Genomic DNA, 25,325 nt, shown 5'->3' on the forward strand with positions numbered 1-25,325 from the left:
ATGGCTCTGTCCCTGTAATAAGGCCAGGCAGAGTCAGGCACGTAATCCTAACTATATACACCTGCCACTTGTTAACACACCAGCTCAGGTGAATAAAAGGTGGCATGCACAGGCACACTCTGAACAAGGCTGGTTACGAGAAGGAACAGCTCTTTTGGGGCTGATGCGAACCAAGCGATGGAAGTCAGAAGGCCAAGGTTCTGATCTGCAGTTGCAAAGATCGAGAGAGTCAGGCGAGAATCCCGCACTTTCGGAAAGCCGTAAGCATTCCAAGACTGAAACCAAGTGAGCGGAAGAAAGAAACGCTCAAGGTACTTGAGAGCAGCCTGTGGCCCTCCCCGGTGAATGACAGAGTTGGGGAGGAGCAGAGGAGGTGTTGGAAACAGCCTTGACTCCTGTATAAAGAGCGTTGATGAAAGAAGACTGATTAACACAACCCGGTGAGTTATCGAAGTCAACAAAGGTCTGGTTTGTGTTAAAAGCAAAAGTTACTTTAACTCAAAAGTTGAAGGTTGCGCCTGTGCTGTTAAAACACGTAGTGAAAAGGACAATTGCTGAATCGAAAAAGGAATGGATACAAAGTAACAGAGTTGTCCTGCGAGGTGAAATCACACATTCGAAAGTCTCTGTGAAATTTTCTGAGTTGATTGGGAACCAAAGGCAAGCAAGTAACCGCAATCCCGAAAGAAAGTTGAATGTATGAAAAGCAAAGTATGTTAACTCTGAATATGCCAAGAGGGCAAAGTATATGAACTTTGAAAGAGACCAAGAAGGCATATCAAAGAAAGTAAGAAACTACAAATACCAAGAAGTATTGGTGTTACATATGAATTGTGGAAAAGGCCAATAATGCAAACCAAAGAGCATAAGAAATTACAAGTACCAAGAGGCTTTGGTGTTGTGAGAGGAGGAAGATTGTGGATTGTAGAAATATTGAGAGAGATGTCGAAGTGGTCATGCAGAGGTCTAAGTAAAATCTTTGCAGTTTGGAAAGTCTTCGACAGTGAAAAGACACCTGAGACAAGAACGTAGGAGAGGGAAGCTTGTGGTGAATTCTGGGAAAGTAAAGGAAAGGTAAAAAGTGGAACTGTATATTTGACAAAGCGGACAAGGCCCAAGGAAGTGATTGAACTACCAGAAGCTTGAATCCCAAGCCTGAACTGTTGAACTGTACCAGTAAGCCAAAGTGTGCCAGACTAAAAGAGCTATGCTGTAGAGAAGGTCCCAGATAGGGCCTACACTTCAGCCACCCATTGTGAGGTACCAGGAACATACTCGCCAAGATATGTGACGAATGAGAAACAAACAAACCAACAGAGAGCAGCACTAGGACTCTGCCCAGTGCCCATCAGAAGAGCAATACCTGTTGAAGTGCCTATAACCAGACAACCATGGACAGCACGGTACCCACTGAGACAACCGTACCAGCAGCTGACACGAAATGAAGATTACCTACAGACTGTCCCTGAAGAGATCCAAAGAGCCGTAATGGAAGGCGAATGGTGACGACACAAGAGCCTGGACAGACGTACAGATGAACATAAAGGACAATCGAAAGATGACACACAAGGACGAAATGTAAAGAATAATGATGGAACAGACTTGAAAGAAGAAACGATGTTGACATATAAAGAAATGTAACCATGAAGTAAGATGAAAATATGCAACTAGCTAACACCTGTAAATAGGCTTGGAACGCAAGAAACTAAGAAAACAGTACAGCTTGCTATGCTTAGTAGAAGAATAGAGCGGCAAGCGCCAACTATATATCTACCTCAATGAAGCACATTATAACAAGTGCGACTCCATTTTTACATAAAGCAGAATTATGCCCAGGCTGCTAAGGGTCAAACAGGCCGAGATTCATATTCCAGCTAATGCCAGAAGGAAAGAGTGGATTCGAAACTCAGTAAGAAGCAGTTCATGCCTGGGAATTCGAGGTCATCTCCAGGAAGGGAGGAGAGCGGCAACATCGAAGAATCGAAACTTCAGAGCATAGCAGGCTGCCCTGTGAAGGACAAGATAAGGAGGCCCAGGCAGGTGGTGAGGCCGAAGGGGAATCAAATACACAAAAAGAAGGAAAATGAAGCAGATTCACGCTAAACTATCACGTACCAGCCAGGCGCGAAGAGGTACCAACGTCTGATGTCACCCAGAACCCGAGGATGCCATAACTTTTCCTGATAAGAAGCTACAGTTTCGAGGCCAACCTCAGCCAACTAATTGACACGTAGCCCTAAGGTACTGATTGATGGAAGGGAAGCAGGGTGAATCTTGGGGGACACCACATCTGGGTGTCCATTCTGCATGCTGCTAATTAAAGTGGAGATTTATGTCTAGGGGTGTAACCTACCCAATCACAATGGACCAAATAATCTAGGGTCCTATAGCTAGAAGAACCAATGAGACGTCGTACTCGTAGTGACGTCTATCACGAGTGATGTAGAGGGATGGGCATATATGCCCACCCGATAAGAGTTAGCCAATCCTCATACCCCGTTACCATATACAGATATAGCACCTATACTTAAGTTACCTTTCCTGACCAATAGAACTGCATGACAAACTTTGAGTGTTACACGTCAATGATGACGAATTTTGCCTATAAGAATTGCTGTCTGAATGAAGAATTTGGGAGTTGAAGCGAGACGGGCGATCGCATCACTGTTGATTTCCATTGTTTCCCCGTTTTTTGTACTTCTGGACTTCCCTTTGCCAAACCATTGACTTGTCCTTATTTATTGGTGTTGGAGTAAGAGAGTGCTGCACCCCATCCGCCTCAATGTGCAGCTATCTCGTCTTAAAGTACTCGAGGGCGAGCTCTTTTTCCATGGGCCCGTCAGAGGTCGCTCCGCCCTCTTGTACAATGCAATCATACTTTTTAGGAAGCTCTCTAGACCCCGTGGTGCTGAACGTTGGGAAAGGAGCTGTTATTTAAGCCATTCTGGCATTTCTTTTGATACACTATTTTCCTTTTGTATTCCCTTAACACATTTGTCATTGTTAGGAGGACAAGGTTAGTTTTTTTCTTTTAGTATAGGCCTTTTTATTTTGACTAGACTGACTTGGACTGTTCGTTATTTATTTAATGGTCGAGATTACTCCCATTCTAGAGTTAGGGCCGGTTAGTAATTTTATCAACCCAACCAAAATACCAAATAAAGGTTTTCAAAACTTGTATCCATTGTGTCTGTGTCTACTATTGATATCATGCCTTCCTTACAATGGGTTGCATAGAACAAACCAAAGACCTCTTCCAGATGTGTCGGTGGACTAATGACCCACCATTACAATGGAATTAATCAATCAAAAAACAAGGATGGATTAATGTGGTTAACACATGGAATACATTCTGTCGCCTGCAGGAAGGAAGGATTCTGGGATTCACTCACCCAGGATATAAAACAGATCAACTGTAGCAAAGGTGCGTTCTATGATTGCACACGGCTGGGGAAACTCTTAACCCTAGGAAAGATGGGTTCATTCCGGGATGCTGAATCAGCCATTTGTAGACAAGATGTGTCTCCGCATTCTGTCCAGAGACTGGGAACTTTGCCTGTATAATGGATGGGCTTCTGAGGATTCACTCAGGGGAAATGGAACCAGTTGAATTCAGAAAGCGTGGTTTCTGGTTATTACAACCTATAAGGTAGGAAGTTAAGCTTTTGCTTCAGGCATTTGCGCTTCACCGAATGGACACATGTTCGAGGTCTGCTAAGCCATCTCAGCCCTTCACCATTTTGAGGTCTTTAAATTGGCTAGCATTACAATGGCAAACAACACCTATTATCACAGTACGTGGAGGTGGGAGGAAACTGTCAGGATGTGCTACACAAAAAGAGTGTTTTTAATCTAGTAGCAGAGCACCTCTCAAAACGGTATAAGCCTCTGGAATTCACACCTGGGTACATAGCATTCTGTCTCTCAAGATGGAAGGTCCAGAGTGCTCTCACTCGGATAAGAATGCTCCCTCTCCAAGACAGGATGGGCTGAAGTGGTAACAAAGGAACACAAAGGCTTTCCTCTGCAATGCAGGATGGGCTCAGTATATCGGAGCAGGGATACAAAGTCGTTCAGCTCAAATAGCGGATAGGTCCAATAAGACTTGTAAGGGATAAGGATTGAACAAAGAATCAGAACTTGCTCTCTCTGAGAGTTGATAGATTCACAGCTGTGCCCTGGAATATGCAGTCTGTCAATATCTGTAGAACCTAAAGACTTTAAGAAATTGCCACCGGGAGTGGGATGTTTATCAGCATTGCCCTTAATTAACAATGGGTGCAAGTAGTAGGAATTGTTTGCAGCGCCTTTCTCAACACCCCGCCGTTTGAGAAACTCAAGGCAAGAAATGACCAGTCAATTGCTTCTTAGTGTCTTTCTGAAGGCCTCACATTGAGGTTGTTGAGTTAACCCGATCCTCCGTGTTTTGGCCTCTCGCTGAAGGCGTGAACTCTGTCAAGGGAGGCTCCAGAACATGAAAACCCCCATGTGCCAGGAATGTTATCCATGCTACCACTTTTTATCATCCAGTGGCACCCAGTACACTTGCTGGCCACAGATGTCTTTTCTGTTGCCGGACTCCAACTCACAGTGCTGCTGGGGCCAACTAAGAAAACCAAGACCGGTGCCAGGAGAACGGAATCCATCACAGCCCAGGAATTCCATCCAAACATAAATGAGATGCCCAACAGCCGACTTTCCATTCTCAGACAGGTCCCAGGTGAATTGTGAGGCAACAGAAAAGAATTGGAATTCAGGAGAGACACAACACCTCACCGGCAACTGGGCATATATATATATATATATATATAGGGGGGGAAAGCATCTTAAGCTTCTGGCTGCTACCACACAATCAAACACTGCTTCCAGAATTGTGCTGGAAAATGTGGAGTGGCTCGGAAGTGTCTTGGAAAGCCTCAGGGCAGTGTAACCCAGACCTTGGGGGGGAAAGCCATGCACAGATTGGGTCTTTGAGTCAGTTGAGCGCAGCAGCCAATGCAAAGGGGAGACAGAAGCATTAGGACCACAGTATAAAAGGGAAAGAAAGTACGTGTGGATTGCAGGGGTGAGGTCAGGAGGTGTGAAGGTGCACCCAAGCGCATATTTTCGCACCCCTTCTGCAGCCCCGTGCATTATATTGAACAGCCGCCCATGTAACACTGAGACACCTGAACAACCTGAGCGTCGGAACAGCGAATAATCTGCTCAATCCCTGTTACAATTAAAAATCATTGAACTGTATTGGAGACTCAGCAAATTAATAACGCCTTCTGTGACATCATGCACAGTAAGTACTTGTCCTCGAGGTGCACTCTCTTTTTTTTTTTTAATATAATCGCGTGTACCAATCCACGTCCCTTTCAGGGGGACTCTTCCCCCTTAACCTTCTCTGGCATTCGTCCTGCCCTGCACTATGCTCATCCCTTCCAATGACCCCCTTATATTATCCATCAGCATCAATCTCCATGCACTTCCCCAGTCCAAGCCAGCTGATTATTCTAACAGTCTGGCTGTAGCATGTTACGGGCAGTGGGTTTAGGGAGACCTTGGGAGAAACACATAGTGAAAACAAAGCAATCACTACTCCAGAGAAGAACCTGCAATCACAATAAACCCCAATTAATACGTTTTTGTCTCGTCCTATCACTGAACACTTTCAGAGTTGGAGGGCTGCTGGGCTCAGGCACTTCTTTGTAGGGTTCAGAACTTTGCACAATTGACTTTCAACTTGAGTAGGAGTTGATGTTGGATTGACTGTGGCTGCTGATGCCGTGGCTCTCTTCTGCCTCAATGTAGTGTCTGACTGACGCACACTCTCTCTCTGGCTTAGTGGCCTGGCACTGCTGTAGGCAGCAGCAAGCCCTTTGAGCCCATTGGCTTTTGAGCAAGTAGGGAGTGCTGGATGAGGCTACTGAGCTCACAAACATTCCTATCACTTTTGCCAGAGCCAGACCGGCTGGCATCTCTGCAGCGCGCTCCGCTCTGTGTAGAGGTTGTAAAGCAACAGTCCGCGCAGCAGCTGAGGCTTAAGTAATAGACTCATCATAAGTCAAATGTAGACAGCATCGTATGGAAAGCAAGATGAGTTGGTTTGGGTGGTCTCATCATGGCGGTGGTATCGCCAGGCCAGCACAAAGCTCAGATTAAGATTAATGACTGTGTGCCAGTGTCACAACACACATGAAGGGGGGCTGTAAGCCCTGTTGAGGGAGCCCCCCAGGCTGTCCGGAGAAGCGCATTCTCCATCGCAGCCGGCCTGGCAATCACGCAAGTGCACTGCACATGATAAGATGCTCATGCTGTAGCAGTTGCATGCCATTTGCTTCACTAGTCAAACATTACATTTCTTTCACAAGGGGGCAGCATCTGATCCCAGAATGCCAAGCGGTGCACAGCCAGTAACATTATTATGTGTATGACAATGGCAGAGGCACTTGTGTTGCCCATGAGGTGGGTGGCATCTGAGGGGACACTGGCATTGTAAACGAATTAAGATCATTGGTGGCATTCCCAACTATGCAGGGGTGCTAAGTATTGTAGGGAGATTATCCCCTCGAGAAATTCTTTTCAAATCATGTGTTGAAATTTTGCATTTTTTAGCACAATTTTGGAGAAATGGGAGGTAAGAAGGCGTATCATTTACAATTTGGTTTCTCTGTGAGAGCAAATGCATGGGACATTGAGGGGTGATCTAAGAAGGGATGTGGTCCAAAGAGTGATGGGCGCTGCCTGGAAAGGGAACTGCAAGCTCTAAACCATAAATCATGAGACCTGCCACAGTTTATTTTGGAAAAAAAAACAAAGAGGTGATGGCTGGAAGGTTTAGAATTAATCTTAACCACTGGCAATGCTCTGGGCAACCCTCCAGACCACCGTTCTTCGCCTGCCAAGCCATTACAGAAGGGAAAGACCATATGCAAATCAGGCTTGGCCCCACCCCAAAAGGGGCAGTCCAGCCCGAACTGCTAGGCCACATCCCTTCTGCACGAGACCACAAGCATCCCCAAACATGTTTCGCCCTTGTTGGGGCTCATCAGTGAGGAGTAGCTTGGGTCTCTAGGCCCAGCAGGCACGGGACCCACGTCTGGGCATACCCGTCCCACTCGGGGTGACATAGCAAAAACAAAGAGGTGATGGCTGGAAGGTTTAGAATTAATCTTAACCACTGGCAATGCTCTGGGCAACCCTCCAGACCACCGTTCTTCGCCTGCCAAGCCATTACAGAAGGGAAAGACCATATGCAAATCAGGCTTGGCCCCACCCCAAAAGGGGCAGTCCAGCCCGAACTGCTAGGCCACATCCCTTCTGCACGAGACCACAAGAGACCACAAGCATCCCCAAACATGTTTCGCCCTTGTTGGGGCTCATCAGTGAGGAGTAGCTTGGGTCTCTAGGCCCAGCAGGCACGGGACCCACGTCTGGGCATACCCGTCCCACTCGGGGTGACATAGCAAAAACAAAGAGGTGATGGCTGGAAGGTTTAGAATTAATCTTAACCACTGGCAATGCTCTGGGCAACCCTCCAGACCACCGTTCTTCGCCTGCCAGACGTGGGTCCCGTGCCTGCTGGGCCTAGAGACCCAAGCTACTCCTCACTGATGAGCCCCAACAAGGGCGAAACATGTTTGGGGATGCTTGTGGTCTCGTGCAGAAGGGATGTGGCCTAGCAGTTCGGGCTGGACTGCCCCTTTTGGGGTGGGGCCAAGCCTGATTTGCATATGGTCTTTCCCTTCTGTAATGGCTTGGCAGGCGAAGAACGGTGGTCTGGAGGGTTGCCCAGAGCATTGCCAGTGGTTAAGATTAATTCTAAACCTTCCAGCCATCACCTCTTTGTTTTTGCTATGTCACCCCGAGTGGGACGGGTATGCCCAGACGTGGGTCCCGTGCCTGCTGGGCCTAGAGACCCAAGCTACTCCTCACTGATGAGCCCCAACAAGGGCGAAACATGTTTGGAGATGCTTGTGGTCTCGTGCAGAAGGGATGTGGCCTAGCAGTTCGGGCTGGACTGCCCCATTTGGGGTGGGGCCAAGCCTGATTTGCATATGGTCTTTCCCTTCTGTAATGGCTTGGCAGGCGAAGAACGGTGGTCTGGAGGGTTGCCCAGAGCATTGCCAGTGGTTAAGATTAATTCTAAACCTTCCAGCCATCACCTCTTTGTTTTTGCTATGTCACCCCGAGTGGGACGGTTATGCCCAGACGTGGGTCCCGTGCCTGCTGGGCCTAGAGACCCAAGCTACTCCTCACTGATGAGCCCCAACAAGGGTGAAACATGTTTGGGGATTCTTGTGGTCTCGTGCAGAAGGGATGTGGCCTAGCAGTTCGGGCTGGACTGCCCCATTTGGGGTGGGGCCAAGCCTGATTTGCATATGGTCTTTCCCTTCTGTAATGGCTTGGCAGGCGAAGAACGGTGGTCTGGAGGGTTGCCCAGAGCATTGCCAGTGGTTAAGATTAATTCTAAACCTTCCAGCCATCACCTCTTTGTTTTTGCACAGTTTATTTTGGGTCACTCAGCATGGTCTCGGGTGGTCTGGTCTGAATCCATTCTGCATATTTCTTTCAAAGTCTCTCTAACGCAGTTTGTACATAGATCAATGTCTGCACATTAAACACTCTCCCACTCCATATAAGAACAGTTCCATCAGTCAGGCTCATTTTCTTAAAAGCGCTAATTGCATGCAGGGGACCACCAAGGTTAGCACTTAGTGCTGCTAGGTCCTTTGCATGCAACTTTCCATTTTCATAAAATGGGGTGCAAAAAGATAGAGTAAGTACAAGCGAAATCACCTTTTTTTTTGTCATTTTACTCTCTGTTTTGTAAACAAATATAAACGCCGCCTGCAAATTACACTGTGTACATTACGTGTACAATGGATACCTAAAGGATCCAACTGGGTTTAGCATGTTAAACGCAGGCAGATTCCATACAAATGCATTCGTTTTACACAGGCATGAAAATCTAATGCAGGTGTAAAACTAGGCGTGTTTGCACTCTATCTGCAAAAGATTCTAAATGCCCCAGAGTAGTAAATCAAGTTTAAAAACCAGTATCAACCTTTTACACCTTATTTTTACACTTATTTTACAAATATCAGAAGCTTTTTGAGACAATTACGATGACCACAGGAATATGTTTGACAGCTATGCCTATGATGCTTATTTAAGCTTAACTTCTTTTGAGCACGTTACATAAATTGGATTTGTGCACATTTCATTTGTCAAAAAACTCACCCTGACAATGTCTGAAAACCTTGGGACATATGTACTCGGTTGGATAGCCTCTAAGCTTGGTTTTGTGGTTAGGGGTGTCCTGCCTAAGCGCAGACGAACCCCTATGCATTGCTTCTCGTGCAAGCACAGGGATGTTACTTGATTAGCAAAGGACAGAGAGCAGAGAATGGGGTGTAATATTTGGGGTTCATGGCACCCTTAACCCCCAGTAGTTGCGCCCGTCTGTGAGGTTAATAATACTGGAGGTTTCCATTCATTAGTCCCACCCGTCTCTCTTAATCCCAGAGCTAAATCTTGACTAGGCTCTGATCAATTCCTACTTGCCGTTACTTATCAAGAGGTACTAGTAGCTATGCAAAGACGAGCTTTAGGACTGGTCTGATAGATATTTGCGCACACGTGCTTACTATCCGCTTTGAGAAACATAGTTTTACATCTACGTGGCAACAAGAGATTTATCTTGCCAATAAAAAAAGCTCTGAGCGACAATCCGGCCATTTAGTGTCCCATCTCTCTTCTTAATACCCAACTTAAGATATTTGGGTCCATTATGTTTGGCTAAACTCGAGCATTGGTCATTGGATAAGAATGTGCTTAGCGGCATCCAACTTGGGTTCCGTAGTGACTTGGGGACCTAAGAACAAGTACTCGACCTATACCTTATGGCTGCCCGTTGTCTATATGTAAAGAATTACCCTATCTATCTTGCTTTCATCGATCTGAGAACTGCATTTGACAAGGTTAATCGTAGCAACTTATGGCAGATGCTCGGGTCCATGAATTGCCCGGGGACGCTGTTCTGATGGTTGGTTGAGCTAATTGCACATGTGTGAAAACTGGGGATAATGGTAAATGCTAGCCTTCCCTTCCAGTGAATTCCGCGGTAGACCAGAGCTATGTCCAGACCCCTCTTATGTTCTCTTTGTACATTAATGGCCTTCATTACTAACTACTTAGTGTTTGTGTTGATGCCTCAAAAATCTGCAATAGATTTTGTCCTGCCCTAATTTATGCCGATGATACCGTCCACATGGCTTGCATGCCCTACGCCTTGCAACTTCTGATAACGCGTTATGCTCCGTTTATTAATTCACTGGTTCTCCAGGTTAACACCAATAAATCAGCGATTATGGTTTGTCAGAAGGGCAAACAAGCTTTAACATGACCAAATATTCATAGTAATAATAGCAGAATTCCGTGGGTGAAGGATTTTGACTATCTTGGTGTGACTTGTATCTCGGATTTTAGCGGGTCGAGTCATATTTCCAGACAGGCCATGAAAATGCAACCGAAAGTGGGAGGAGTGATAAGATTTATGAAGAAATGCAAATTGCAACCAATATTGATGTCTTTACCTGTCTATAAATTAAAGCCGGTGCCAATTGGAAACTATGGCTTACCCATCTGGGGCTTTTCGAATTTACAAAGTCTGCAAAACAGTTGAAAATACATTCATAAAAAAACCGTTTGCCTCCCACAAACTACTGCAAATTGTTCGTCACATAAGGAATTCAGCCTAAGTTATCTGGAGAATGACTGCAGTGAGGGCATTCTTTTATGGCTACGCCTATGGAATAACCCCAACGCTGCTTTAACTCATGATTCATGCTTGCCTTGACAAAACTGGTTCAAAAAATATTCTGTGGCTCCAACACCTTGAGTCGTTGCTGTTAAAGATTGATGTGCACCGTCACTTTCACAACCCGGTGTCAACCGGTGAGGTAGATTACAGACTTTTAAAAATTCGCCTCTCTAGGTTTCTGGGTGGGTCAGAGGGCAGACCACAGTCCTTTTACTCTTATTTCTTGAAAAATCCTGGCTTATCTATTATGGTGCCACTTACCCAAAGATAGATGCCTCATCGCTAGGGCAAGATTGAATAAATACATTACTTTTAAGGGCGATGAGTACTTCATGGCTGACTCGCATGGCATGTAACTGTGTGTTATGTGGGGGCTGTCCTGAAAAATTGATTGCATTTTTTGCTATTTTGTGCAGCTTATCTGGGAATCAAATGCAGAAATATATTGAATAATTCTCAAACTATAACTGTAGCGCTGCCGTTCTTCATCTTTATTCAGAGCGTAGACCACATGTGTTGGTTGTGCGTTCCTGTCATTTCTAAGACATGCCTTACATATGAGGACGATGCCTCTTACGCCATGTGTTGACCAGAATTACTAGTAGAATGACTTGCATGCATTGGCAAGCGAACACAGTTTTATATTTACGTGTTTGTTGTTGACTGGTGCCGTCTAATTTCCATGTAATTTATTAGCTATTTATCAATTGAACTGGTGATTCTTTGTACATGGCTGTTTGAATGCTGTATGTATGCATGATGTATTTTTGAATTGCTTTTATAACAATTACTTTTTTTGTCGACGTGAAGCTTACTTCCTGAAAAGCCAGGTTTTTTGCTGCTTTCTGAAAGTTAAGTGTTGTTCTTCTGCACTGCGGTGTTTGAGTAGGTAGTTCCAGAGTGTGGCTGCTAGATCAGAGAAAGTTGGACCCTCCATCTCTTTTCTGGTGGATGTTTGGTACTGCTGCTCGTATCATATATATAGTGCTCAGTGAGATTTATTGTGAGAATTGCCTTGTGATGGACTATGGGCCAGTGCGATAGCACACGCCGTGACCGGTACATAGTATCTTGAAGTGGATACTTTTTTATTATTGGCAGCCAGTAGGGTCTGCAGAGTTGTGGGATGCTGTGTTGTCATGATATCCATTCACTGGCTCCCTGGGATGGTCATTCCATCTTCCATACTTCTGGATTGACCTACATGGACAGCCCTTGCTTATCTTGGAGCCACCTCTCCCGAAACATCTCGGGTGGCGCAGTTACACAACCCACGAAAGACCTACACCTGGAGCTGCTAACATTCAAGAAATGATTACTGCAAGAATCCTTTTCACTTGTTCCTACAGAATCTAGAATGCCCTTCCAATTGAGTAGTATCATACAGTGAATTAGTGTAATGTACCTACAGTGAGGGCTTAACACTATACTCTTGAGGAATGTATACTAAACAATAAAGGTTGGGTTTAGAAGAGGCTTTCCTCTGGTCGCCCTTAGAAAAACATTGTCCACGAGTTTAACAAACAACCTCTCCCATTGGGTGCTTTTTGGGAATTCTGAATGGCATCCGAGACCATCTAAGGGGTAGATTAGCCAATTCAGAATTAAACTCCAAATCCGATGGGCCTTCAGAAACCTATATTTTAACTCCTTGGCTCAAGTAAGGGTCAACCTAGAGTTTCAAAAAAGTGGGACATTTGAGACCAATAAGAGAGATGTTTATTGGCTCTCCTAATGTTTTACCTATACACAAATGATGTGTTAGGATCATAGTTGGAGCATCACCAGTCATTACTAACATCCTGGGACTTAACCTACCTCTGAAAGCAGATCGTTACATATTCCTTGTACAGGCCAAACTGCCCTGAAACACTAGCTTAATGCTATAGGCAGATACCTCACCAAAACATATGGAAAATAATTATGCAAAATCTGGTATAGTGGTGTAGGAGACACAAATCAAAAATGTTCTCTGTAGACCCCTCTGGTTGGAGGAATACACACTGTAAACGTTAGCTCTTTGATACTGGAGTCAAATTGATGGATACATTAAATTGGCGATGTGACAAAATGACTACTGCTCTGCAGGAGCACAGGGAGGAGGAATAGTGAAACCACCTACTCAGCCCCACACTACTGCACACCATCAGTGATCCAACCATAAAGATGAACAGGCACAGCCCAATAGGTATTCCTCCTTGTGGTAACATGTGCCAAGAGAATATAACTTCAGGAGGGCTTTGAACTGGTACAGTTGCAATACGAACAACAATATTATGATGGTACCAAATTATAGAATGCCCAATCAAGTTTACATAACAAAGGACTTTGATAAAAACAATCAATGCAACAACTGATTAAAAACACTAAAGACCAACCCCTGTAAGAGAAACGCATAGGATGCAGACTTTCATGAGAAAGGGCAATCTGGTTTGATATGCAGGGGTGTTCAGGCAAAGGATTTCGGCAGCAATGTCAACTGGGTCGGGTCTCTTCAAAATAACTTGAGTTCTTGTCTTGAATGCTCAACAGCACCAAGCCGGGCATCCGGATGCTTTTTCCGCATTTGAGCAGATGTCGCAACACTGGTGTTGTGCAGCCACACTGGCGAGTCAGCGTCAAGTTGGTTCAATGTTTGAGCTCCCATTGTGTCGGATCACACTTTGAGACGTTTAAGTTGATGGCTTCCAACGGTATGAAGTAGCAGTTAAATTGGCACAAAACAATGCTTCTGCAGGGTTGAGTTGATGGCTTCCAGCAAGTCGAGTCCTTTTTCGAATCAGTTTCTTGCACAGAGTCGGGCCGGCGATCAAGTCAAGATGAGGCCGTCTTCTCCAATGGTGGAGCAAGCATCTGGATGGCACGAAAGACAGCTAAATTGTTCAAAGATGCGTATCGTACTAAAAGCAGCAGCACAGTGCAGAAGTGGCTCAAAGTACACGAAGCACGACTGAACTGGCTCAAAAGTGTCCGGAAACAGGGTTCCAGTTGCTTCTGGACTTCTGGGTTGGTGGGAGTTCCAATCCAGTCTCTCCAGGCACAAGGTGAAACCTTATCACTCCAGGAAGTTGTCTGCTACCTTCAATGGGTCCTTTGCCTCATTTGTGCTTTCCACTCTTGCTCTATCTGGCTTGGTTCTCAAATGGTTCAACTCTTATCTTTCCCAGTGCTCTTACTCAATAACGTCGGCTGGGCACACATCCCCCGCTCATCCTCTTCTTTATCAAGGGTCTGTCCTTGGTCCCCTGCTTTTCTCGATTTTCACTGTCCCGTTTCCTGCTCTTTTTTCGTCTTTTAATCTCTTTTTTCATCTTTATGCTAATGATACTCAGATTTTCTTTTGATGACACTTTACACTCTACTATATCCAACTGTCTCTCTCCTGTTCAAAACTGGATGGCTACATATTTTCTCCATCTTAATCCCGGAAAACCGAGTTTCTATTTTTTCCTGCTACTCCGTTTCCCCCCACTGTAACTCCTCCTTCCCTCTCTTCCCTCCCTTCTCTCTTTTTCTTCTTCTGCTAGTAACTTGGGTGTAATCTTTAACCCCTTGCTTTCGTTTTGTGTACATATTTCTGCTATTGCTCGATCTTGTTGCCATGCTCTTTTTAATATTCATTGTGCCCGACATTATCTTTCTTTTCATGCCACTAAGCTACTTCTTTCCTGTTTGGTCTTCTCTCGCATTGATTATTGTTCATCTCTCTTCTTTGGTCTTCCTTCTTCCCATCTTTTTACTCCAATGGACACACCACTGTATTCCCGCCGGTGACCTCCTCCCATGTGGCATGGGGACGGCAGCCGCTATCAGGCGTGGTGGAATGGAGAAGGCCGCCGGGACAGGAGAAACACAGCGTGTGAGCAAGAAGGGCCATGGAGACGCTGGGAGACGCGCAGAAGCTCCTGGAGGTTCGGCCTCTCAAAGAGACAGTGTTCTCCAGTTCAGGCTGAAAAGGAAAGCTGGCACATGATTGCGGAGCCACGCAGGAAGAACGTCTGAATAAGCGTTAGCCCAGTGAGTCTGCACAAAGCAGCTGGGGACCCCCGGGCGTTACGACAAGTGCGCCAACACATGTTTGAATGGTCCAAGATTGCTGATGCAGAAAATACCCAAAGTTTGTTCGAATGCAGTCAAGGCAAAGTACTAATTCAACACCCAATAAGAAGAATGTTTGAATGCAGACCAGGCAAAGTACAAAGGAAAACCCCAATCAAGTACAGATGCAGGAGATGCCAGTGCGGGGGAAAGTTTTGAGCAAATGTTACCATAGACAGATATACCAAGCACCTCATGGTATATGCATGTGTGGTATAGTCAAAGAACTGTAAAACATATAAGAAGTCCTGGCAGATGAGTACACCGGGCAGCTAAAATTGTAAAAGGATTCCTGGCAGAGGAGTATATCAGGCGGTCTGCAAAGTTGCAAGAAATACTACAGAAAGACTGTGAAAGAACGTATTGCTTAAACAAGAACTTTGTGAGTCCAGTGAAGACCCAAAGGAACTGTTAGCTAAAGAGACCTTTTTGACATCCTATTTAAGGATCCAGGGTAAGGGAACCACCCTCTGGATCTCAGGGCTTTTACCGTGGAGAACATTTTAATTGGAGTAATTCCTATAGTTTTTTGTCTTGAACACGTAGTGTAGGGTCAGGATAGGACGTTTTTGGACACAAAGACGGCTTTTAAGTTAGTGACTTCCTGACATAGACAGATCCTTTGTTTTTGGTTTCTAGGTAGGGAAGTTCCTCTTTAGGAAAGGGACAGAGAGGCATTTTCCCAAACCTGTTTCTATTTAATAAATATCTTTAACTAAAAACATGACATATTTGTGTCCAACTTTCATTTCGGACTCCTCACAGTATCCATGGTCTCGCTCCTCTTTAGCTTTCTTCACTTATCTCGCTCTATTCCCCTCCTCCGCCCCTTCGTTCCCAGAATCTCCCTTCTCCTGGGTTATGGTCAAAATTCCACACAATGCTTCCTTAGTGGGCCTGGAGAATGCCCTCCTGTACTGCACTAGTTCTGCTTCCTACTGTTTTCTGTCCTCACGCTTCTTTCTTGCGTTCGCATGCATTAGCCTACAATAGTGTACTATAGTAAGCTGAAGTTTCGACCACGTTTTGGCTTCCATCCCCAGTAATTTCTTAAGCTGCTTTTGCACCTGGTCAGGTAAACCCTGACATAATATATGATAAAATAACCCCACTGTTTTGTCCTACAGTACACGTGTCTCCAGATGCCATTTCTCTTGAATAGCTTGAATATATTGAAGGGGATCCTTGTCCTCCCTCATCTTGCAAGCCATAATCTCGTTAATGTCCGAGGGATCTGGGTACTGCACCCTCAGAGCGTGCCACATGGCCACTCGACAATTACTGAACGGCGAACCATTGTGCGCCGTGTTCTGTACTGTTACTCTGGGGTAACCTGCTCTTTTCCATACATCGTCTGCAACCTCCCAGAGAATTGCTGAAAGCATGTCACCCACCGCTAATGATGTCCCTGCTGTCAGTCTCTCTAGCTCATATATCCAATTCCCAGCCCCCGAATCAACGACGGTAACTAACATCTTAAGTTGCTGCCATGATATATTTTGAGGTCGCCCTTCTGTAATAGTGGGCACCGAGTCAGTCCTATTCCTTTGCTTAGTCTCCCCCCCGTCTTTGGTGTCGGTGAGCACCCTTGTCATTTCTCCCTTCCTTTGCCCTGGCAGATCACTAAGCCTCTGTGTGTATGGGGTGATTCTGTCTGTGCTGCGCGATATGTCGCTAGGGTGCTGCAGTCGTCCCCCTTCGGCCACCCCTAGTCTGTCCATGGCCTTGTCGACTCCCCATACTGTGTCTCTGTCTGGGCTTCTCTCTTGGGAGCGGCAAGAGGGTCTCTCCCCTTCGTCGTCCTCACTCCCCAATAAATAGTCCTCAGACCCTGTGTCTCCATCTTTACTGTCAATGTTCTTTTGGAAGCTGAGCCTCCTAGATTTCATGCTTCCCTGCTGCTTTTCCCCTCATTGACCCATACTTCCGTGTTCCCCCCCTCATGGAGAGATCAATCTAATTTGTCTATCCATGGAGTAGCCCTGCTGCTCTTGCCGCTCCTGTCCCTTCTCCCATGCATCTCCCTTTCCTCGTTTTCACTAAAAAGTGCTAGACCCATCTTTACTTGTACTTCCCTGAGAGCGCGTCTCTCCTCCTCTTTATGCCAGCACTCCCTAAGGAGTCGCTCTACCTCTAACTTCCTCTTCTCCATCTTTATCTGCACTTGCCTTTCCCTCTCTTCTTCTGCCTTTCTTTTTGCTATGTCCTATTCGCCTCTTGTGCTTCTACCTTCTGTTTCTCCCTGCGCACCCTTTCTTTTTCTTCTTTCTCTTCCCTTTCTCATCTTTCTACTTCCATTATCGCTACCCATTCGCTCACCTACTCAGTGTCTTTGTTACCTGCAAATTCCATGCTCATGCACGCTGGCTCTCCTGGAACTTTTCCATCCACTTTAAGCAATATCTGCCCACTACCCATTCATTCGGGACTGTGGTCTCCTGACCCTCAAAGCTTATCCCTTTCCCCATGTCATTTTCCTTCAACCTTGCCTGGATCTCACTGCGCTCCTTGCCCTAGCTGCCTGCGCTCTGCGTTCCCTTAGTTGCCTGTTAAGCCTCGATTTGCCCCTCCCCCTTACTATATGCTGGAGGTGAAGAGGTGGGATTAGTGTAACCTGCCGCTGCTCTTAATTCCGTTGCAGGGTATAATCCCTGGGTCCCCGCAACTGCTTCTTCTCTGTCTGTATGAGGAGGAGGAGGGAGAGCCATGGGTGATTCACTTTCCGCCTCCCACTGGCTCAGCATCCAGTGTTGTCGTGCCAGGTCCTCTTCCTCGTCCTGAAACATCTTGCATAACTCAAACATGCCCATTCTTTGCTTAACTTCTTCCCTTGTAAGCCTTGTGTATATACATGTGTAATTGTTGCTGCTGACATTTGGAGAAGCTCCCTTCTTTTGGTCAGGGTTTAGCCAATTTGCCCTCTGAGCTGCGAGTCCATTCTATGCTACATTGACAGATTCTGTCCTTATAATGCCGGAGTTACTTGCACATGTGTTCTAGGGTGTATCCCTCATGATTTTACCTGAATACATTATATGTCAATACTTACCCACTCTAGCCTCAGCCTCTCCGGCTCTTGACCAATACCACGGGTGTGCTCCGTGCAAGGCCCTTCTGTAGCTCTCTGCCCCAAAGGCTCAAATGACAACTCTCCTCATGCGCACGCCACGGTCAGCCCCAAAGGCGCGACCACTGTTTAAAAGCTCCATTATCGTTCAGACCACGGAAAACGCTCCACACCTCTCATGCACCTTAAGTCTTCTACAACAACCTGACTGGTGAAATCACCTCTACAGTAAGGAAGGAAAAGAAATTGCCAAGACCTGCCCTTTCAACATGTCCACCTATACACTCCCCGTACTCAATGACAAACCTGACAGAACATAAATAACATACATACACACAGCTGTCTTCCTTTCCTCCTAAATTGGGAATGCCAATAAACCAGGTGATCTACCTGTACCCACAGCGTCGCCTTGTAGATAAAACGCCTTCACAAGACTTAATCAGGCGAACACCTTCCACAATACAAGCTAGCTTCACCTGTTAAGCTCTATTAAAGGGGGATACCTTCATCCATGACCCGAGCTACAAACTACAACCCACAGGAAATCCATTATTTACTTATCTTTTGTCACAAGCTTATAAATTGGCTATCGCGGGTCCTCTCAGGCCTGGGACCCTTTCTGGTCACAGAGCTCCATGTACCTTTTCAAGGTAATGGGAATGGCTATGGAGTGCTGTGTGTTCCATATTGTTGCTACTGGTCTGATCACCAAGCCTTAGAGAATGCCGGTAGGTTGCGTTTTTGCTGTACAACGCTTGTATCATTTCACTCTGCCTCGCTAGGAACAGCTTCTCTTCCCATCACGAGAAAATGGGCATTGTATTGCATGGGTCCCTTGTGAAGTGACCGCAAAACCGAACCCTTCTGTCTGCAATTATGAGGAGTTTATTCTGAATTCTTGCAGGTGGTGGCTTGCTGACTCAGGAACCAGGAATTTTCCACCCGCCCTTGTCCTTGGCTGTGAACACCAGCTCTGCACCTCGTGCTTCAGGGATCATCTCTCCCCTTCCATGTGCTTGAGCCCGGGCTTTTCATACCTGATTAACTACAGTCATTCTATAGGATATCTGTTTTTTCATGGCTTCTTATGGTTCGTTGCAAAATAGCATATGCAAGCTTTGTTCACATATATTCTGTGACTTGCGGTGTCCCTTTGGGTAAAGAAGAGAAAGGTTCTTAGCATTATGTAAATGTATCCGTTCTCTACCTACAGGAGTTGCAAGCATGTTTTTCATGTCTACGAGCAACAAAACTATAGTGTACGTCTGTGTAACTTCATGCAAAAGTGCAGATGTGCTTCATGACTAACGCAGCTATGTCGTAGTGTCTCTAATGACATCATCACTGCTTGGTTTTGCTGTCAGTAGACATTGTCCATTGATGAGGCCTCTGCCCCCTCGAAACCACAAATGGCTGTCTATGGGACTATCTCTTGTCATATATTTTTTATATTGGTGCATTTGATGACTGGCCAAACAACGAGGTACACCTTTGATTCTTCATCTTGCGGGTTGACAGTCACATAGGGGACATGAGGGCCATTCCAGGGATCCTCTCTTCATTAGAATATCCAAGTACTTTGCTGTTTATTACGGATTAGTTCCATTAAAGAATACATCTGCTAAGGCAGGAACATTAACATGCCCTATTACTAAAAATAGGAAAGAAAAAGGGAAAACACAGATGTACCTGTGCATTCAGGATCAATTAATGGGGTGAGGTAATTATAATTATAATTGGTTATTTATAACGTGCTTAATACCCAGAGGTTTCTAAGCGCGGACCCGGTCACCTAACCTATGTTGCTCCGCATCGTCTTGCTTCCAAGGCGAGCGTGTTGCCTCGGAGCTATCCTCCCAGTGTGCTCACCGGTAGCCGGATAATTGTACAAAGGAGTGTTACTTTAGGTGGGAAAACATGAGTAGTCCTGAGGAATCTTCCTCCCTATTTCTTTTAAGCATTGTTCTCTGTTTCTCAGCTTATGTCACTCATTGCATACTCGCCAGTTTGTCCATCTCCTTCATCCATTGCTGTAATCTTAGCAGTCACTGGGAGTTGCAGTTTCTTAGTACGATACGCTTTGGCAAATTTATTTTTCGTGATCTCTCATTATATCCAATAATATAAAGCTTAAATTAAGGCCCACAAAACATGTGCATTTTTTAAACCTCTCCACTGCCCTTGTCCACGCTTAACATAACTAGAACAATTAACCATTTTTTTCCTTCTTCCATGAATAGAACTTTGGCAATGAGTGTGCTTTTTAACTTAAGCCTGAGACACATGCATTCCTATGTAAATTCGACGTGAATGTTCACCTGTTGTCGGCACTAAACCCAGACTCTTTGTTATCATTTCTGGCTTTTTTTTGCAAGATGTAGGACGTGCAGCAGGGTGCCCAGGGATTGGTCATCTTCAAGGTATACACTGATTGCTGTCTTGTGGGGATAAGCATGCAATGGGAAAAGTGGATTCCATCAGGGGAATGTGATGCAAAATATATCTTAGCATGGTCTTCAATGCTATAAATACACAGAGCTGTTGTCAAATGGGTGTTGGGGATATTGTTAAATTGGCATTACTGAGCACAGTAGAGTGTTGGTGTAGAAGGTGATCCTCTTCAAGTAATGGGCAGTGGGCCCCATATAATCTAGGAAAACTGTACTTTTTGTTTTGGTTATGGGATTATTCATAACACCGTCCAAGCATTTTTCAGCCAGGCCAATCTCAACACCAGTTCATCATGGAACATTCATCCACATTACTAACTCAAAGCTTCATTCATACCATCACACCCGCGTCAATGGGGCATTATGAATGTCTTCAAGACCAATCACAACCTATGTGTTATTCGATCAGCATTCTTAGTGTTGTCCGACTGGCATTATGTATGTCACATGACTGGTATTATCTATGTCACATTGAAATGATGTATGCTGTAAGCAGAGGTACAGACTGACTTGGTATATCACACAATATATTCTACCTTAGTTAATCAATCCACTACTTAAAAAAGAAAGAAATATTTTTTGTCCGATGTCAACACAACTAACGTTTCTGATGAAATGTCAGGGTCTCCAAGAAGACGTGTACTTTTCAAGCATGAGCCAGTACCACCATTGTCCGCTGTTAGCTGTGTATGTGGTTTACTCCCTGTGTTTCTCTTTCTTTGCAGCATACTCTTTGCTGACATTGTTGGCTTCACCCAGCTGTCCTCTACCTGCACCGCTCACGAACTGGTGAAGCTTCTGAATGAGCTCTTTGCCCGCTTCGACAAACTCGCAGCTGTAAGTACCCACGGCCCACTTTTAGACGATGATTTCTTTGGAACCTGAAGTTTTTTACATTAGTACACCACTTCTTCGTCCCTCCTGTGTTTTCCTTCCTTTCCCGTTCTTTCCTTAGTATTCATGCAGCATCATTTTTCATGTAAAATATTCCCTTTTCAATAGGAAGCAAGCAGCAGAGCAGTGCTGCTTTTCAATTCACTTCTTTTGGTTCACACAAGAACACACACTGGCACCTTTCTCGATGTGCTCCCTGTTCCAACTCACCCAATAGGTGTTTGGCAAGATGGTGCAGCCATCCGTTTGTAGCTGCAAAACGAAGTTATGTTGTAATGGTGCTCCAAGGAGCCAGTGCAGCCATTTTGCTGTTGACTGCTGAAGTGCAGTTTGATCATGGATGGGAATTTTGTGGAGTAGGTAAATGTACCCCCACAATATTGATTTGTCAAGTAATTGTATCAATGAGTCTGTCACAAGCTCTTTGATAGAATTTAGCTGCTAACCCAGGGTTGTGTGACCCTTCTGACCAAATCTGCCTTTTCCCCAAATTCACATTTCACTTCTGACAAAGCCAGGCGAGGTTGTATCCAGTCTTGTTTTTTTAAGAGTGTAGTAGACCTTGAGAAGCGACAGCGCACTACATGCTATCAGCGCATCACACCTGAGGATGAGTACATAGTTATGGGCCGTTTAAGAGGAGCTCAACATGAAACAGTTATTCAGAAAAGCTAATTAAGGTTGCTATCAAATAGGTGGGCCAGTGATGGTCGTAAGTCCTCATACACAGACAGAAGTATGATTACAAAGAACATCTACAGATGGCACTGGTATGACCTGATTTTAAACTGTTTCCATCTGTTGCTTACTTGATCTTGGACTCCCTAGGACTATACATTCATTATGTTCAGTTTTTTTTAGGGCCGCCCATATATGTTATAGTTTGACTTGAAGCATTTTCAGGATAGATTGACTGCCTGTCCTGGTTTATTTAGGTGTAGGGAGCTTGATCAATCACACATGTGATGCAAGGTAAATGTGGTTTATGCAAGTGGATATTATGAGGATGTTACTCACGTAAAGGGTTGAACCAGGAGCATGTAGGGCCTTAGGAAAGTTATACAACTGATAAGACTTCCTAATGCTAAAGGTGTAAGGGTGCAATAACATAAACTGGGCTATTTTTCAGAGACCCAAGACCGCCAGTGCATTAATTCCAATTATAAAGTTCAAACCTAATCTTAGAAGTTCCCAGACTCCCTAAGCTCTGTCCTGTCCATAAACTAATTCAAATGCTCCCATCCGTGGGCAACAAAAGTGTTCACAAATCCTGGTTAACAAAGTCAATCCTTAGTCTTAAGCATTTAAGACAAAGAGGTTTTATTCTGGGAAGGCTCTTCCAGTGTTTTACTCAGTCTGTACCCTCAGTTGAGTTTCCATTTTTCGAGCTCCTCTTCTAGACCTCTCCCAGGTCTCTGGATTCTTAGTCTTCTCTTCAGGCTTATCTTGGTCTCTTTATCTTCCAGCTTTAACTGTACTCATGGTCAAAGCTCCTTGCTGCAATGCCTGCTTTTTCTCCAACCTCTGGTACTTCACTTGAGAAGATAGGTCTCTTCTAAACCTCAGGGTTCAAAGTAGGTCTTCCAAGGACCTAACAATTTCAGCTTCTGTAGGTTCATGGCACTCCACAACCGTAGTTCTCAACATTTGCTTGAGCACGTCTCCCATTGATCTTTCTGAGCATTGACTTGGAAAAGTCTCACTATGATCTGGTGCGTCTACATATACTATGGTAGAAGGTAGGTCTCCCCGCAACCCGATTTCTCAGGATTCACTGTGTAGGTCCCCCCCGCAACCTTGTCTCTCAGCATTCAATTGGGTAAATTGCACCATGACCTTGATTCTCCGCATTCAGCGCTTAGCTCCATCTGAGGCCTCTGGCAGGCTTTGCATCCTTCTACCAATGGCAATGTAATAAGCAATTTCTCCAGCAAACCTGCTACCTCATACCAAGTGATGGTGTTCCTGCTCCTGCAGGAAGCATCGAGGAACACGTCCTACTGGACCGTGCCTTGTCTAACTCCAAGCCTCAAGAGCTGGAAATGTAGCAGATTTTCAGGATACACTGAGTTAATATTCATGAGATAAATTTACATACAAAGATTCTAAATGTATGCACTTTTTTCGCATGAATATTAATGAGCGATATACTGTAAACATGTCAGGATTCTGTCGCTCAAGGCCTGGAGTTGGACAACCCTTCGCTAAAGGAACATAAAAAGTCTCCCTGGAAACTATGTTTTCCTGTCCAGCATGTTAAGTGTCAAGGTAGATCTACTTAACCAGGATCACCCATGAAGCCACAGTTGAGGCTTTAACCCCGGGAAAACACAGACAATTTACTGCAACCACATCCTGGTCAGTGAAAGCTCCCGTGCGTAAGAGTTCACATGTAGAAATCTTGCCAGGGAAGATTTTCCACACGAGGTATAAAACTGACTTATCCGGATCACTCCTTTTTGGTTGATCTCGGGCCACTTCAATAACTTGCATCTCATACCGTTTTTGACTGGTTCATCCATCACTGCATCCTGCCCTTCTCAGTATCACATTCATGTTCCCATTTGTTAGAGGAAGATATTATTGGGATGGCTGGACATTAATGGATCCCAACTGGATATTCCTTTCGTTTGTATTCTTTAATTTAAAAAAAATCCTTGTTTTTATTCAAATGCATTGTCCGAACAGTGATTATTTCATGTTATTACTGTTTTAAAGTGTTTTTTTTTAAATATCTGCACGTGGTTGTGGTTTAGCACTCCTCTAACCATTTTCCAGCAGTGCCTCTTTACTGATACCTTTGGCAAATCAGGGCATATGATATAAATTAACAACTAACAATCTAGGTTTGCTGGACAGAGATTTTAGTATTTTCTGGGAAGTAAACAAATGGCTATAAAGCTTAGTACAGGGCAATTTATCCCCAGACGGTCTATCATGTTCCCAGAGTGGATGCTATTTTAAATTTCGTGGCAAGAACTTAAGAAACAGTTACAGAATTAGAGGTGAAAGAAAATGGGTGAGGCTAAATTAATAAAAGGTTTTATCATAAATAAAGTGATTGGAAAGAAAGATATTCAAATATTAACCAAAGTAGATTCTGATGAGGTAAGAACATCTTGAGTGATTGCTCTATGAACGGTGAGTCTGAGCAGTGGTACTTTACAAGCCACAATAAAAAAATAAAAAGCCAAAACAATTCCATTAAGGAAACATAAAAATAGTCCCAAGTTAATTATATCCCGGGTGTGAAAATAAGATGCTAACCAAGAGAGAGAATTGTCTATCAGTTGTGCAGTTGTGAGGAAAATAAGTAAATAGGCGACTGCCAGATCAACATCAGATGGCAAAATGCAACAGTGAGTTTGCACTAACAAAACTGAGGAGGAGTAGGATTTCTTATTCATGAAGTAGAAATCTAGTGTCGGCTCACTAACAAACAACTGAATTAGTCCATGTTTTTATATAGTGGAAGCCTCTGCATTAAAAGAAAATAAAACTCATTTGAATCCCAATAATGAATACATAGGAAAGGAATGCCAAGGAAAATTCGGTCAGAGCAGAAAGAACAAGTGTAGGAGTGTATAAATCAAGTGGACCAAAGACGCCAATCGTGGGTTTCTCTGAGAACTGCGTAAGATCCGTGCAACAACAATGGGACTCATTAAATGTTTGGTGGTATCCCGCTAGTAAAGCTGGTGGGATACCACCAAACCGTAATGACGTTACCGGCACTTCGTCTGCCAGAATAACCAGCAGATTCCAAGTGCCGACAAGGGTAGGTTAATCACCATTCCATGGAGTCCCATAGGTCTCCATGGAGTGATTTCTGGCATTACCGGCACTGGCAATGCCAGTGCTGGTAATACCAGCTGTTTTTTGCCAGTAGGGCTCAGTAGGGCACCTGACTTACCTCCAGGTTTTAGCTGGAGGTAAGTCAGGTGCCCCACAGGCAAACTTGTAGTTTACCAGTCCGGAAACGTGCTGGTAAACATTATTACCAGCA

At 44.7% G+C, this 25,325-nt stretch overlaps 1 protein-coding gene across 1 annotated transcript in view; it reads left to right on the plus strand.

Annotated features, from left to right (window-relative positions):
* Positions 1–25,325, plus strand: part of ADCY3 (adenylate cyclase 3) — an 851,194-nt gene that overhangs the window by 531,781 nt on the left and 294,088 nt on the right. Inside the window, exon 4 of the mRNA XM_069605674.1 lies at positions 21,151–21,262. Within this exon, the coding sequence (XP_069461775.1) occupies positions 21,151–21,262 (112 nt within the window). The remainder of the gene's footprint in view (positions 1–21,150; positions 21,263–25,325) is intronic.

The sequence above is a fragment of the Ambystoma mexicanum genome, chromosome 4p, assembly GCF_040938575.1.
Source record: "Ambystoma mexicanum isolate Mex_15411 chromosome 4p, UKY_AmexF1_1, whole genome shotgun sequence".
NCBI classification, from domain to species: domain Eukaryota; kingdom Metazoa; phylum Chordata; class Amphibia; order Caudata; family Ambystomatidae; genus Ambystoma; species Ambystoma mexicanum.